Raw genomic sequence first — 13,288 nt, 5'->3', positions numbered from 1 at the left:
ATGCCTTGAAAGTTTGTGAAAATATACATAAATATACATGGGTTATTGAAAGTGCTTGAATGTATAGATTTTGGGCAATAATATAAATCGAAGTTCTTTTTTTTGTTTGATAATAGGTAGATATTTCTTAGGGATAGTTTGGATTTTTTGATGTTGGGTTGTATGAAGTACTTGTGGACAGTCAGTGTATTACATGCAGAAGAATGCAGCCGGCATGGTCCCAGTTTGGAGAAATGGAGACCGGCCACGTCAGGCAAGTAGAGCTGTCTGCTGAGTGTGAAGGGGGTCATGAGCAAAAACTAAAAAAAAAAAACATACTGCTCACCTGGTGTAATCCAAGTCTCCACAAGCCCTGAGATGCCAAGTTGACTTGAAAATATGTCATTTACACCCCGTTTTTAGTGGAAAACAGCACTGTAGCCACATTGCTCGAAGAAGTATAAGTGGTGAGCACCACTTCTTGGAGCACCTGTAAAGATTTCAGGTAAAAACACGGTGAAAATTATGTATTTTCAAGTCAACTTGGTATCTCAGGGCTTGTGGAGACTTGGATTACGCCAGGTGAGCAGTATGGAAGCATTTTACATTTTCTGTTTTTTTTTTTTTACATTTTTGCTTGTGACCCTGTTCACACCCAGCAGACAACTCTACTTGCCTGGCGCGACCAGTCTTCATTTCTCCAAACTGGGACCACGCCAGGTATATTCTACTGCAGGTGTGCACCCAATACTCCAATCATGATCTTTGATTGGAAACGCCTTGATGGTTGATCACCGTACCATCTTAGTTAAAAGATCTCATCTCATTATAAAAACTAGAAATATCGAGCAGTCCTTTCTAGCGTCCCTCGCTGCCTCTCTCGCTGCGTGTGCTCGCCCGCTCAACTAGCAGTGCTCATTTCTCCCATGCCTCGTTGGTTTGCCCTCGAGGTCTCGCCCGCTTCGTGAGCTGGCAGACACATTGTGCATGGCGCAGATGGCCGCCTGATTATATTAGTACGATTTTCAGTGTTGTAACAGTAATTATTAGGGGTTCAAGCCCCGAAGGGGCTGAAACCCTATTGTTTTTGTGCTGGTTTATTATTCGTGTTCTTGTTGTTGTTGTTCATCTGCCCCGACGCAAATTCCCGTGAGTTGGTAAATGGCAGAGACCTGAAATTTGCCACAATGACAGATATTGGTGGCTAGTTTCTGCACAAGAAATATTTTTCGAATCGGCCTGAAGGTGGCGCTATAATTGAAGGTTTTACCTTAAAGGCCATAACTTCCATGCCGTTTGTCCAATTTTCAAGCATTTTTTTCCAGATGTTCAGGTGAACCTGCTCTACAAATTTGCCTCAAGGACCCCTCAAGGTCCGTCTGGAAAAATTTTGAGATATTTTGAAAAGTTTGGAAAACACATTTTCGACATCTCCTCGATTTTTGGATTTCTGAAATCTACTTTCGTTTCGGAGATATTAATTGTTAAAGTTGTGAGAGGGCGTGGCCTCTCAGCTAAATTGTCATAACTTCATGACCGATTAACGAATCTTCATGAAACTTGCTGGAGATGTTCGGAGATCATCACAGACTATTTGTGTCAAATTCTGTGCAATTCGACCAAAAGGGGGCGCCATAAATGCCAGAAATGGGCGTGGCCTAACACAAAAAAGGCCGTAACTCCGCACCTGTTTGTCCAATGATCGCGAAAATATGCAGATATATCAAGGAGTATGTCTAATGCTTCCCACACACTAGAGGATAAAATGCCCGATTTAATGCCCGATTCCCCTCGGGGGGGCGTGGCCCGATTCGAGGCTAGTCTCAACCGATTTTTTGTCAAAATAATTGTCAAGTGTCTGGTGTCAATAAATTATTGATTGAATCGGAGCCTGCCCGATCTCGAATCGGGCATATCAAACATGTTTGATATTTACGATGGCTGTCTCCCGACGGAACCCGCAATAGCCAATGAGAGCGAGCAGACCGGGACGCGTTGACGCGTCATACCCGGATGTTAATGCTGCGCTCACAACAAACGAGCAACAGCAGTGCCATGTAGCTCCTCTCTCCCCAGCAGCCTCACAGCAGCTTCAAACAGGGTGGACAGTGGCGGATGGCTCTCCAAACATGTGCCGAGCGGAGCGGTTTGCTTCAAGGGAGCAGATATGCTGTAATATGAGCTCTCAGACAGGACGTTGTTTTAGCTCATTTTGCGAGGGTGTCCGCGCTGCTTGAAGTGGACCCGCCGCTCGGTGCATGTTTAGAGAGCCATCTGCTGTTGTCTGTGGGAAAAAATTGCAGTTTTGTGGGATATAAACAGCCTAACAGTCTAGTTGCTGGAATCGCTGTGAGTCTGTACTTCAAACGGCTGGTGTGTGGTCTCGCAGTCTGGCCGAATCGTCTAGTGTGTGCGTTCAGGCGATTTTAATGTTAAAATCTGATGAAATTGTCCTTATGTTTGTGGTCTCTCATGTTTTTAAAATTGGTTAAGATTTGAAAATCCTCTAGTGTGTAGGCAGCATTAGTCAAAATCTGAAGTTTTGTCATCATTGGTGAAAGTGGGCGGGGTCGATGGTGTAAGCATGTAATAACTGTAAATCAAGTCCATTCGCATAATCGGTTGCAAACTTCTCAGCCTCATCTGGAATGGCATTTCTGACATGCTATTTCGCAATTTGACCAAAAGGGGGCGCCGCAGATGTAAAAAGTGGGCGTGGCCTAACACAAAATATGCCATAACTTCACACCCGTTTGTAACTCCCAGGCTGTTTCTCCAATTTCCATACAACTTTTTTCCACATGTTCACCTGAACGTGCTCTACAAATTTGCCTCAAGGACTATTAGGTGTTCAATTTGCGCAAGGCTTGAACCCCTGCCATTGCCGCTTGCAGCTATATTTAACCTTGATCCTTGTCTCTCAAACTATGCCGTGTTGGGTGCTTGAAGTTAAGTGAAGTTGGTTGGGAAAGAATTTGATGTTTAAGAAGGTGTGGGAACCCTGAGAAACTGAAACTCTCTCCCCTCCCTCCCTCCACACCTCACATGACGATGAATACTCTTTGTCCCACCGCTGCTGCTACCAACCCCTCTCTATTTATACTCCCTGGAAAAAAAACGTAGGCCCTATGCTTGACTTCCTGGTGAATGTGCTGTGTTGCATGTGTATTATGCCAGGGCTGACAGAGCCGACCCTATTCATGCTTTCCTTGGTCTCGTCAGCGGCCACAAAGAGCGGCCGAGTGGCAGAGATGTTTTCAGGAAACAAAGCCACGGGATGGGGACGGGGGATGCACCGCGGGATCTTTTTTTATTGTCAGTGTACTCCACTATGCCAGATAAGGAGCTGTTTATTTGGGTCAGTCAGCTAGATGGATAGTCGGTCTGTGGAAGCCTGTGTGTCCACTGTGCATCGCTTTATTACCTAGTAAGTAACACACTGTAGAAAGCCTGTTTTGAAGTGTAGTACTGTTTGACAAAAAGTCAAGGGGCTAGCCCCGGGCCTGAAAAATAGAAGCCACTGTGGAAGTCTCATGTGGTCAGACCCATCGCCTTAAGCTTTGTTCACACCGAGATATTTATTTTTCTCCCTGTCGCTCAATTCAACCCTTTGGAATCGCTCTGTTTAAATCGCTCCGCAAACCGGGAGCGCACTCCGCCCTCGGGCCGAGGTGTTCATACTTCGGAGAGAGGGAGAGACTATTTGTGCACAATTGGCAGCACCTCTGTCGGCCCGCTGATAGATGTGGGCGGGGTGCGGCAAGCTTGAGAAGAGAGATCTTCACTGTCAAGAAACAAGCAGCACACAGCTCTAACGTTAGACAGGATGAAAACACAAACAACACAACTGCGTTTCCCCCCGATGCAAGAATGAATAATACTCCGGGGTTATGGCAGCCAATCAGCGTTGAGTGGCAAGCGAATGTTGCCAGCAAAATTTCGCTCGAGTTGGGATATTTAATTTCGGGGGACGAGCGAATTTTCGCCCTATCGCTCTGTCTCTGTCGCTCGGACGAATATACGCTCAATCGCTCGTTTGCATTGACTTTGTATGTAAACTCGATGCCAGCAAAAAACTTTAATAGGTCGGTGTGAACGCACCATAAGCCATAAGCCACCATAATCACATTGGATTGAAGGACTTCTCAGTGCAATTTTTACACTTTGCAAAGTTATCATGTGGGCCGGATTGGACCCTCTGGCGGGCCAGTTCTGGCCCCCGGGCAGTAAGTTTGACACCCCTCTCCTAGAGAGTTGGGATTCAAGGGGTGGGTTAGTGGAGTAGCTAGGGCACACATGGGCAAAATATGGGCTGCCCCCTGTGTGGCCCGCAATGGAATTGCAATTTTTATTTTTTACAGTGCACCTGAACGCAACATGCAAGATACCCGCTGAATAAGTGTCCAAATGTTCATGTCATTCTGGCCAATACTCCACTTCTGTTATAACATTTCAGTCTGGAATATGGGATATCTTTCAATAATCTTTATGAAAGGCTAAAAGTAATCTCATGTGTAAGAAATTACTGTTCTACATTGAAGTAGAAATTTAAATAATAATAATAATTTAAATAAATTGAAATAATAAAACTCGTTGATTTTGGATTTATTTAGCTTCAAGAGTGCTTTTTTTTTCGTGTGACCCTCAACACAGGCTTTGAGAATCTTACTGATACTTATGCTTAAATTAACCCACTCATATTCTGGTTTATTTCAAGAAAAACAATTTGGGTAGTGGAAATTCTAATTGGCTGGTAACTTTAAAATCTAGCAGCCATATTGGCAGGCAGCCGCGGCGGCTGGGGGGGGCTTGAGCCCCCCTGAAATTAGCCAAGCCCCCCCTAAGCCCCCCCTGGAAATGTCTTTGGAGAAAAACAAAAACCTAATTTATAACAACTAAACTAGGCTAATACACAAATATTCTGAAGTTTATTCTAAAAATATAAATTAATTAAAAAAAAAATCCACTGATCGATGTATTGGTGCTCTGTTCATCATAGTAGAAGGGAAAATTCCCAGCCTCCTTGAACACAGCATTTACACACCTCCGTGGCTGGTCTGACCCATGCGCTGCACCGGGCCGGCCAATTTTTTATAGAGGCGTTCTCCCCCTACTGGCAAGTGATTATGGCATGGTGTGAGAGAAGGACCTCCCCTCTGCTCTGCTCAAAGTGGCCTGCTCCATCTAACCTCGCGTCACCAGGCTCTTCTCGGCGAGAAAGAGCCTGGCTTCCGCTCACAATTGATTTTGTCACCCTACCTGGTTCCGGCCTAGAGCCCGCCCTAGACCGGATGGGCAGCGTTTCTAGCTCGTCAACTTTTACGTTAACTTGACAATTTGACCCAAGTATCAGAACGGCAAACAACAAAACAAAAGATGGACGTACCGAACGAAGTTTTTGAAGAAGTTATTTTAGAAACATTGCGGATTCACAATCTCACATCTTTTAAGCCAATACAGAAGCTTTGAATCAGACAATTAATCGAGGAAAGAGACGTCAAGCTAACGGCAACAAAGACGTTTTTTGGCGCACTGCCTTCCGGTGTTCATTCTGGTTCCGTGGTTTACGCCCCATGACAAAAAGGTTGAAAGGGTGAAAGGTGCCCAGACTAGCTCCATCTCAAAGCGTCTCAACCGCGGAAGTTCAATTTCCTCATCACAAAGGAGATACTTTATTTTGTACACGGACTGGACTGGACTGGACAGCACAGGATCGAGTGCACTGATGTTAATAGGTAGGAAGGGCATGGAATTTATATTTGATATACACAATGGCTTTGTTAAGACTGCTTGCCTAACTGTGCTGTTGTGTTTTTTGGCCGCGATGCTGTGCTCATGCGTTTGTATAGTTAGAGTCTTATTTCATGACGTGTGCGTCATGTACAGTACAAAGACGATGTGCTGCCGGGCAGTTGTGTCGGGGATGGCGTTTCTCTGAGGCATGTGAAGCTGCTGTACGCATATCAAACCTATTGGACTGTTGCTGACTGTTACATAACTGTCGTTCTCCCATGAAAGTTTGTTGTTTTAGATCACCCATTGATGCTGAGTGCCAGGCAGGGAGGCAATGGGTCCCATTTTTATAGTCTTTGGTATGACTCGGCCGGGGATCGAACTCACAACCTCCCAGTCTCAGGGCAGACACTCAGACCACAAGGCCACTGAGCTGGTTTTGATAAAAGTATCAAAACGCCTGTTGTCCAGCTCAGTCACTATACAGTCTTGTCACTGGTGTGATTGTTATATAGTGCAGTCTATATGAATGGTTCTATTTCTTTTTACTCTGGCACAGACTATTGATGAATGGATGTGCCTGTGTATGTGGCACTGTTTATTTACATATAGCCTATATGCAGTGATTAGCCTAATTTGTCTCTAAAATATAGCACATTTTAAATCTTTTGTGTAACTTGTGAATATAAACTCTTGATTTAATTACCATCTAAATGTGTGTGCTGCATATAGCCTTGTGTAACTGGACTCATCAGTCTCAACATACAGTGTGGCATAGGGCTAAATACACAGTCAGTCTTCAGCTCATTGAAGCACTTACATGCATAATGTTGGGTTGGGGATTTGGCTCTCAATGGAAAAGCAGTGGGCCCTCCTTGTCTAATAGTAGAGCCTAATTCACACCCTATCAATCATATTATTATTATTTATTATATTAGTGGTTCTCAACCTTTTTACACAAGTACCTGAGCAATTACCACCATATGAATGTATGAGGAGGGGCCCCCACGTACCACCAGTGGTACCTGTACCACAGGTTGAGAAGAGAACCACTGTCTATTTATGTAGAAAAAGTTAGCCTCCGCTGTAAATATTTAAGCCCCCCCAGCCACAATTGGCTGGAGCCGCCACTGTTGGCAGGTGGTCAAAAAAGTTAATTTCAAGCCCTGCAGGGAGAGCAGGTGGTGACATAGGAGTGAGTGAGAAAAGGATCAAATATTGGTGGTTAAGACTGAATAATGACATCACAACTGTTAATTTAAAATTAGTTATTCCTCTAAACCTGGCTTCAAATGCCCCAAATTTTTCGCGCTGGCGCCGTTCGGCCCTCAGCAAAATCTGGTAGCGAGGACATTTTTTTGTGGCCCTCTCTATCATCAAAGTTGCCCATCCATGGGTTACGGCATGACAATATTTGTTCGGCTCCTGGCAACAATCTGGCTTTCTCATGTGGCCCCCCATGAAAAATAGTTGCCCACCCCTGAGCTAGGGGGATGTGGATGGTCAGAGGGGGGCGGGGATAGGGATAGGAAGGTCGTAGAGTGTCAAGGTTTGAGGGGTGGGTAGAGGGAGTGGCTGGGGGGTGTGGGTGGTTTAGGGGTAGGACCATTTTCCATGTTAAAAACGATTAGCTGTGTTGTTGAGGTACCCAGAAACATTGTCTAAACTAAAGTACCATAAGGCTGAATGTCCACACCACTGCCAAACTGTGCTCCATCCAGGACCTGTACTCCTCCAGAGTAAAACAGGCAGGAAAGATTATCACAGACCCATCTCACCCTGTTTCAACTCCTCCCCTCTGGCAAGCGCTACAGAGCACTGTACACCAAAACTACCAGACCCACCCACAGGCCATCACTCTGATTAACACTTCAAATCTTTCACTTCAAAACTTTTGCACACACTGGAACCACTTCACTTTGCCAGCTTGCCAGCTTGAACACTCAATGTGCAGTAACCTGTAGCACCTACCCCTGTGTATATAACACCCTCCCATGTACGCACACCACACACACACGCACACAAATTTGCAATATGTTTACTGTGAAATAACCGCACACTGCACACACACAATTTGAAATACGTTTTACTGAGAAATATCTGCACAATATCTGACTCAAAACCTTGTTCACATTGAACAGTAAATAACAGTAAATATATCTGTATGAGTCTTTGTTTATACATATACACTACATACATTCCTTTCATATACACACACTCAAAGAAGACAGAACTCCCACACACCGTCTCCACTTGCAAAAAAAGGGTTTATTGAACAAAAGAATAACGTTTTGGTACAACCTTCATCAGATTCTTCTATACACCTATTCAAAATAAACACTTTTTTTTTTATTATCCACTTATTATTGTATTGTATATAGTAGTTAATGTAAATGTTTAATTATCCTTTGAGTACATTGAGAGTTAAGCAAACTGGAGATAATCTCCTTGTATGTGCACATACTTGGCCAATATAGCTGATTGTGATTCACTGCGCCGTGCGCTTCAAGGTATGTGTGCTTATATGAGTCTGGACAGACATGGATGTAGACTGCTGATTTGACTTGTTGGCGGATTCATACAACCGAGAGGCGGTTATTTTAATTTCTTTCTCTCCCCTACATGCTTTACTTGTGTGTGTGTGTGTGTGTGTGTGTGTGTGTGTGTGTGTGTGTTGTGGGGGGGAGGTTACAGTGACAGAAGTCCCTGCTTTGCAGCTGTGGGCTGGTATTGACCAGGCCAGGCAGGCTGCTGCAAAAAGGAATTGAGGCGGGGGCGTGTTTAGCCGTGCATTTGTGGTGAAACAGACCCAGCTCGTTTCCGCTCCCATCATCAGATACTGTACGCCACCTGTGACTGCTGCTCAGTCTCACTGCAGTTACATCATCCCCCCAACAGGCTGCCGCAACATTTAGCTAATAGTACTTTTGTATATTTTGTTTCTCGGAAAGGAGGACAAATGTGTCACAAAAGAGAGGAGAGGGATTGGAGTGTGTTTGTGGTTTGTGAACCTGCTGTTTGTTGTGCCTCTTCCTGTTCACTGCAGCTCGGTGCAGAACAGCGAGCGGGGGAAGAAGATTGGCAACGCCATGATGACCACCAGCCGCAGCATGGTGCAGACCGGGAAGGCAGTGGGTAAGCAAGAGCACCAAACCATCACTTTCACAATCACTTTATGGCTTATTGCTGATGATCTTATCCATGGCAGACTGTTTGCATCATGCTAGTAATCTGCAAGATTCTTGTTGTTTGATTGACAGCCTCTGCCTGTGTTTCAGTCAATTTCATAGCCTTCCATTGGTTGATTCTGCTGAACGTGTCTGCGTTCCTATTGGCTAGTGTGTGTGCTTATTTTTCATTCTTGGGCAGTTTAACTTAGGGGGGCGCCCGCTCAGCCAGTCAGAGCCCCCACCTGCTGTGATGTGATGATCGAACAGCCCCCACTGCACTCAGACAGAGCTGTTCGCTTGTTTAGTCCGTTTATTCATATTGAACATGTCTAAATTGCACCAAATCTGACACTGCACGTCCTCAGGTCCCCAGCAATACACCCGTCAAGTGTGAAGTAGATGGGACGAATGGTTCTCAAGATCACACCGATTCCTGGAACTAGTAGAGAGAGGCAGTTTGAGTTTCTCTTTACTTTATCACTGCTCATGCTAACTAGGGCTGTGAATCTTCACTGGCCTCACGATTCGATTCGATTACGATTCAGAGGGCTACGATTCGATTCGATAACGATTATCGATGCATCTCGATGCATCTTAAATCGATGCATCACTTTTTTCCCCGAATACATGATTTTTTTTCTGACTTTCTTTTTTCTCACTGTGTGGCTACTTTTAAAATAAAAGTGCATTTAGAATTGCATTGTTTAATGATCCATAATTAAAATAAACAACTGCATGTACTTCCATTATAGTTTATTTGATTATATAATTATAATTTTTATTTTTTTAATAATCGATTTTTGACATTTGTGAATCGATGCAGAATCGTGCAGGTCCGCATCGCGATGCATCTTATAATCGATTATTTTTGACACCCCTAATGCTAACTACCCAGTTCTTCTGTCGAAAGAGAGCAGTTAATGATAAGAAAATGCCATGTATTAGTACTTTAAGTCCCTGCCTGGGAAGTTGACAAATCTTGCTCTCCTCCAGGTCAGTCGGTGGGTGGAGCGTTGACCAGTGCCAAGTCAGCCATGTCCTCCTGGTTCTCCACGCTGGCCCAGCCCGCCGCCGTCACCGCACCACCAGCCTGTCCCAAACCCCAGCCCCCGGCTGTCACCGCCCCCCCAGCCTCTCCTGAACCCCAGCCCCCGGCTGTCACCGCCCCCCCAGCCTCTCCTGAACCCCAGCCCCCGGCCGTCACCGCCCCCCCAGCCTCTCCTGAACCCCAGCCCCCGGCCGTCACCGCCCCCCCAGCCTCTCCTGAACCCCAGCCCCCGGCCGTCACCGCCCCCCCTGCCTCTCCTGAACCCCAGCCCCCGGCCGGTGACAGCCTCCTGGCCTGTCCTGGGTCCCAGCCCTGAAACCACCCCTCCCTCCACCTGTCCCATCCTCCTCCTCCCGTCCACTGGAGGTTTGGGTGGTTTTCACCTGCCCTGCCCTGCCCTGGTTTTATGAAGGATGTGAGCAGGAAAAACAAACGCGGGGGGACCAAAATGGGGAAAACTGTAATCTCCCATAACACATGAACGGGAGCTTTAGGTCCTAAACCCTGACGAACCCTCACCAATCCCATCTCTGAGTAACATCTCGACCCCCTTGATCTCTTTGGGGTCACAGCAGTGGGATGTAACTATATGGTCCAGATCCACCGTGAGGCGTGTCTCACAGACCCGATCTCTCTGGGACCAGCACTTCTGATCCGAGGATGAATTCCAGCGGGCTGCGTAGCATCGGATGCTTTTCGTATAAGACACAACACGCAGTCATCAGGTTTGCCGTGTTGACACTTTGCTGCATATTTCTGGAGTTTGTCTATATAGCCAACTATTTTGCTGATGAAGAAGTACTGTAAAAAAAAGTTGCCTGACAGCATGAGAGCTTGAGAAGATTTTTAGCACTTCGGTTTGGTTAGGCTCATGTTCACACTATACACGGCAGTAACTGGAATTGTCACAGTAACAGCATCCATGTCTAAGTAGCGTATAGTTATGTAGGAAAACAGCTTGAGTGGCTTTGGTTTGACCACGTTTCTGGTAAAGCGGACAAATGTTGGACACTACTATGATGTAATTATCAAATCTGAATGTTGTTACTGAAATTATTGTGATGTTGTTGCATAGATCCTCTTTCCCCAATGCCAGATTTTGTGCCCTGATTGGATAAAACCTCCCTACTGTAGCTGCAAATGTATTATTATTATTATGAAGGAACCACCCAGTTCTATGTTTGACTAATTTTGGATTCCTGAATCACAGGCCTTTTTGTATTTAGCTGTCAGTATTAGGCGCGTAACACTAAGTACTGAACCGTTTAGGTACAAGGCTGTAGGTTCAATACGCATTGCAAACCGAAAACCGAAATTAATCTTTCCTCTACAAGTCCTCTACAAGGATATTGGTAAACTAAAACTGAGACGAAAAAGATGAAAGGTGTTAAAAATAAATAAAAACAAATAAAATTAAACATTTAAAAATCAAGGAAATATATCTGGCATTTTTTTCCTGTATCGAAAACGTTACACCCCTAGTCAATATGCGATATATATACTGTGTGTGTGTGTATGTGTGCGTGTATGTGTACATGCACACACACACACATATGTATATATATATATATATACAGTATATATATACTGTGTGTGTATATATATATATATATATATGTATAATTATTATTTTTTTGGGGGGGGGGGCTATATTTGATTACAAAGTAGTGAGGCTGAAGATAGTTTAAGGTTCGGATAACTTATTTATTTGTTGTGTATAGGCTGGCTCGTACATACCGTAATCTGTAATATCCATGTTTTGTCATGACTACACTGGAACAAGTCCCAGCCTATCGACCACTCTGTGTGTTTGCACATAGCAACTGTTGTTATATTTATGCATACTTGCTTATCTGGTATTATTGTAATTTTGAGGTGCTTACATGAACCTTTTTTCACCCTATAATACAAATATACTGTTTGTATTTGACATCATTGTACGACACTGTTGGATTATTTGTTTCTATAAGTGGTTTAATAAGCATACTGTCAAGTCCAGTTTTACAGCTGTAATGAGTGTCACCTTTTTGTCCGTCCTTGAATCTATCTTGTGTGTTCGCTCTTTGGTTTGTTTTATTCTTGTCATGCTTTTAAACCCGCTGTGACCAGTTAGGTAGCTCATTTTTGGATTTGCTTTTTCATTTGCGAAAATGGCTGGAATATGAGATAATGGCCGTTCAAGCTGTCTTTTTTTCTTCTTTTTTATCCTCTGACAAATATATTTTCATTTTGTATTTAAAAGATTTATGAATGTATGGTGAATCCAGATTCACAAAATATTTTCTTGACAGATGCTTTTAATGTATTTGAGAAGAAAGTGATATTATACTATATTGCTGCATTAAAAAAAGTAAAATATACTGCAGACCTTTTTTTTAGGCTAAGATGGGAAAGATGTCTTCTTCGTCCCTGTGAGCTTGTTTTTTAGAAGAGATGCATTAGGGTTTGTGTCTGGGTGAATGTAGGTCAGACAAACAAAGAGGTTGGGTGCGGGTGGGAGCACATGGCTGGACAAAAACGCAGCCATGTGCCAGCCATCCAACAACAATTCAGCAGCATCACAGGGACACATGAACCCAGAGCCCTCAGGGATGACTTTGAGCTGACATTAGACCCAGCTCTGATGTCCTGTGACGGACCAGGGGGGTTTGTTTGACTCCAGTCATTCACACCCAGTGTTATGACTGGCTGGCAGTAAAACTGGACCAGACAGGTGCCACCAGCAAGGCAGGAAGCTAGTGTTTTAATCAAAGGGCTGAAATTCAGGTTTCCTACACATACTCATTAATACTTTTTCAGTTTGTCTCCATTTGAAGACTTTGTTCGGTGTTCAGTGTAATACTACAATATATGACAGACAGATACTTATACAGTGAAATGTGGCATAGTTGACATACAGAATTACCCAACTAATTGTGGTTGGGTAACATGGTGACTCGTGGTTGGCACTGTTGTCTGACAGCAAGGTCAGGTCCTTTCTGTGTGGAGCTTGCACGTTCTCCCTCTTTTCCTGTGGGTTTCCTCCCACCATCAAGACATACTAATACTCCTGTCAGTGCCCATGAGCAAGGCACTGTCAATCAAACTGGAGTTGGTCCCTGAGCACTGTACTGTGGCTGCCCACTGCTCCTAGTTCTAGGAAAGTTTGTAGTATGTGATGGGTCAAATGCAGAGGATGAATTTCCCCACAGGGACAATAAAGGATAACTTAACGTCTGTCAACTAGGCCATATTTACAAGTCAAAATGATGCTTTACAACTACATGTGACATGACAGTGTAATATCTAAAGTTATACAAAATGTTCTTAGGACTGAATAACTATTTTCCAAAACCTGGAAATGATCATGGTCATTTTC

At 44.2% G+C, this 13,288-nt stretch overlaps 1 protein-coding gene across 1 annotated transcript in view; it reads left to right on the top strand.

The window, feature by feature from the left end:
* Nucleotides 1-12,275, top strand: part of avl9 (AVL9 homolog (S. cerevisiase)) — an 80,421-nt gene extending 68,146 nt beyond the window's left edge. The window contains exons 15-16 of the mRNA XM_083656558.1: nt 8,759-8,847; nt 9,876-12,275. Of these exons, the coding sequence (XP_083512684.1) occupies nt 8,759-8,847; nt 9,876-10,246 (460 nt within the window). The 3' untranslated portion in view covers nt 10,247-12,275. The remainder of the gene's footprint in view (nt 1-8,758; nt 8,848-9,875) is intronic.
* The last annotated feature ends 1,013 nt before the right edge of the window (nt 12,276-13,288 follow it).

This window comes from Poromitra crassiceps, assembly GCF_964638095.1.
Source record: "Poromitra crassiceps genome assembly, chromosome: 2".
NCBI classification, from domain to species: Eukaryota; Metazoa; Chordata; class Actinopteri; order Beryciformes; family Melamphaidae; genus Poromitra; species Poromitra crassiceps.
This window is presented reverse-complemented; position numbering and strand designations above follow the sequence as displayed.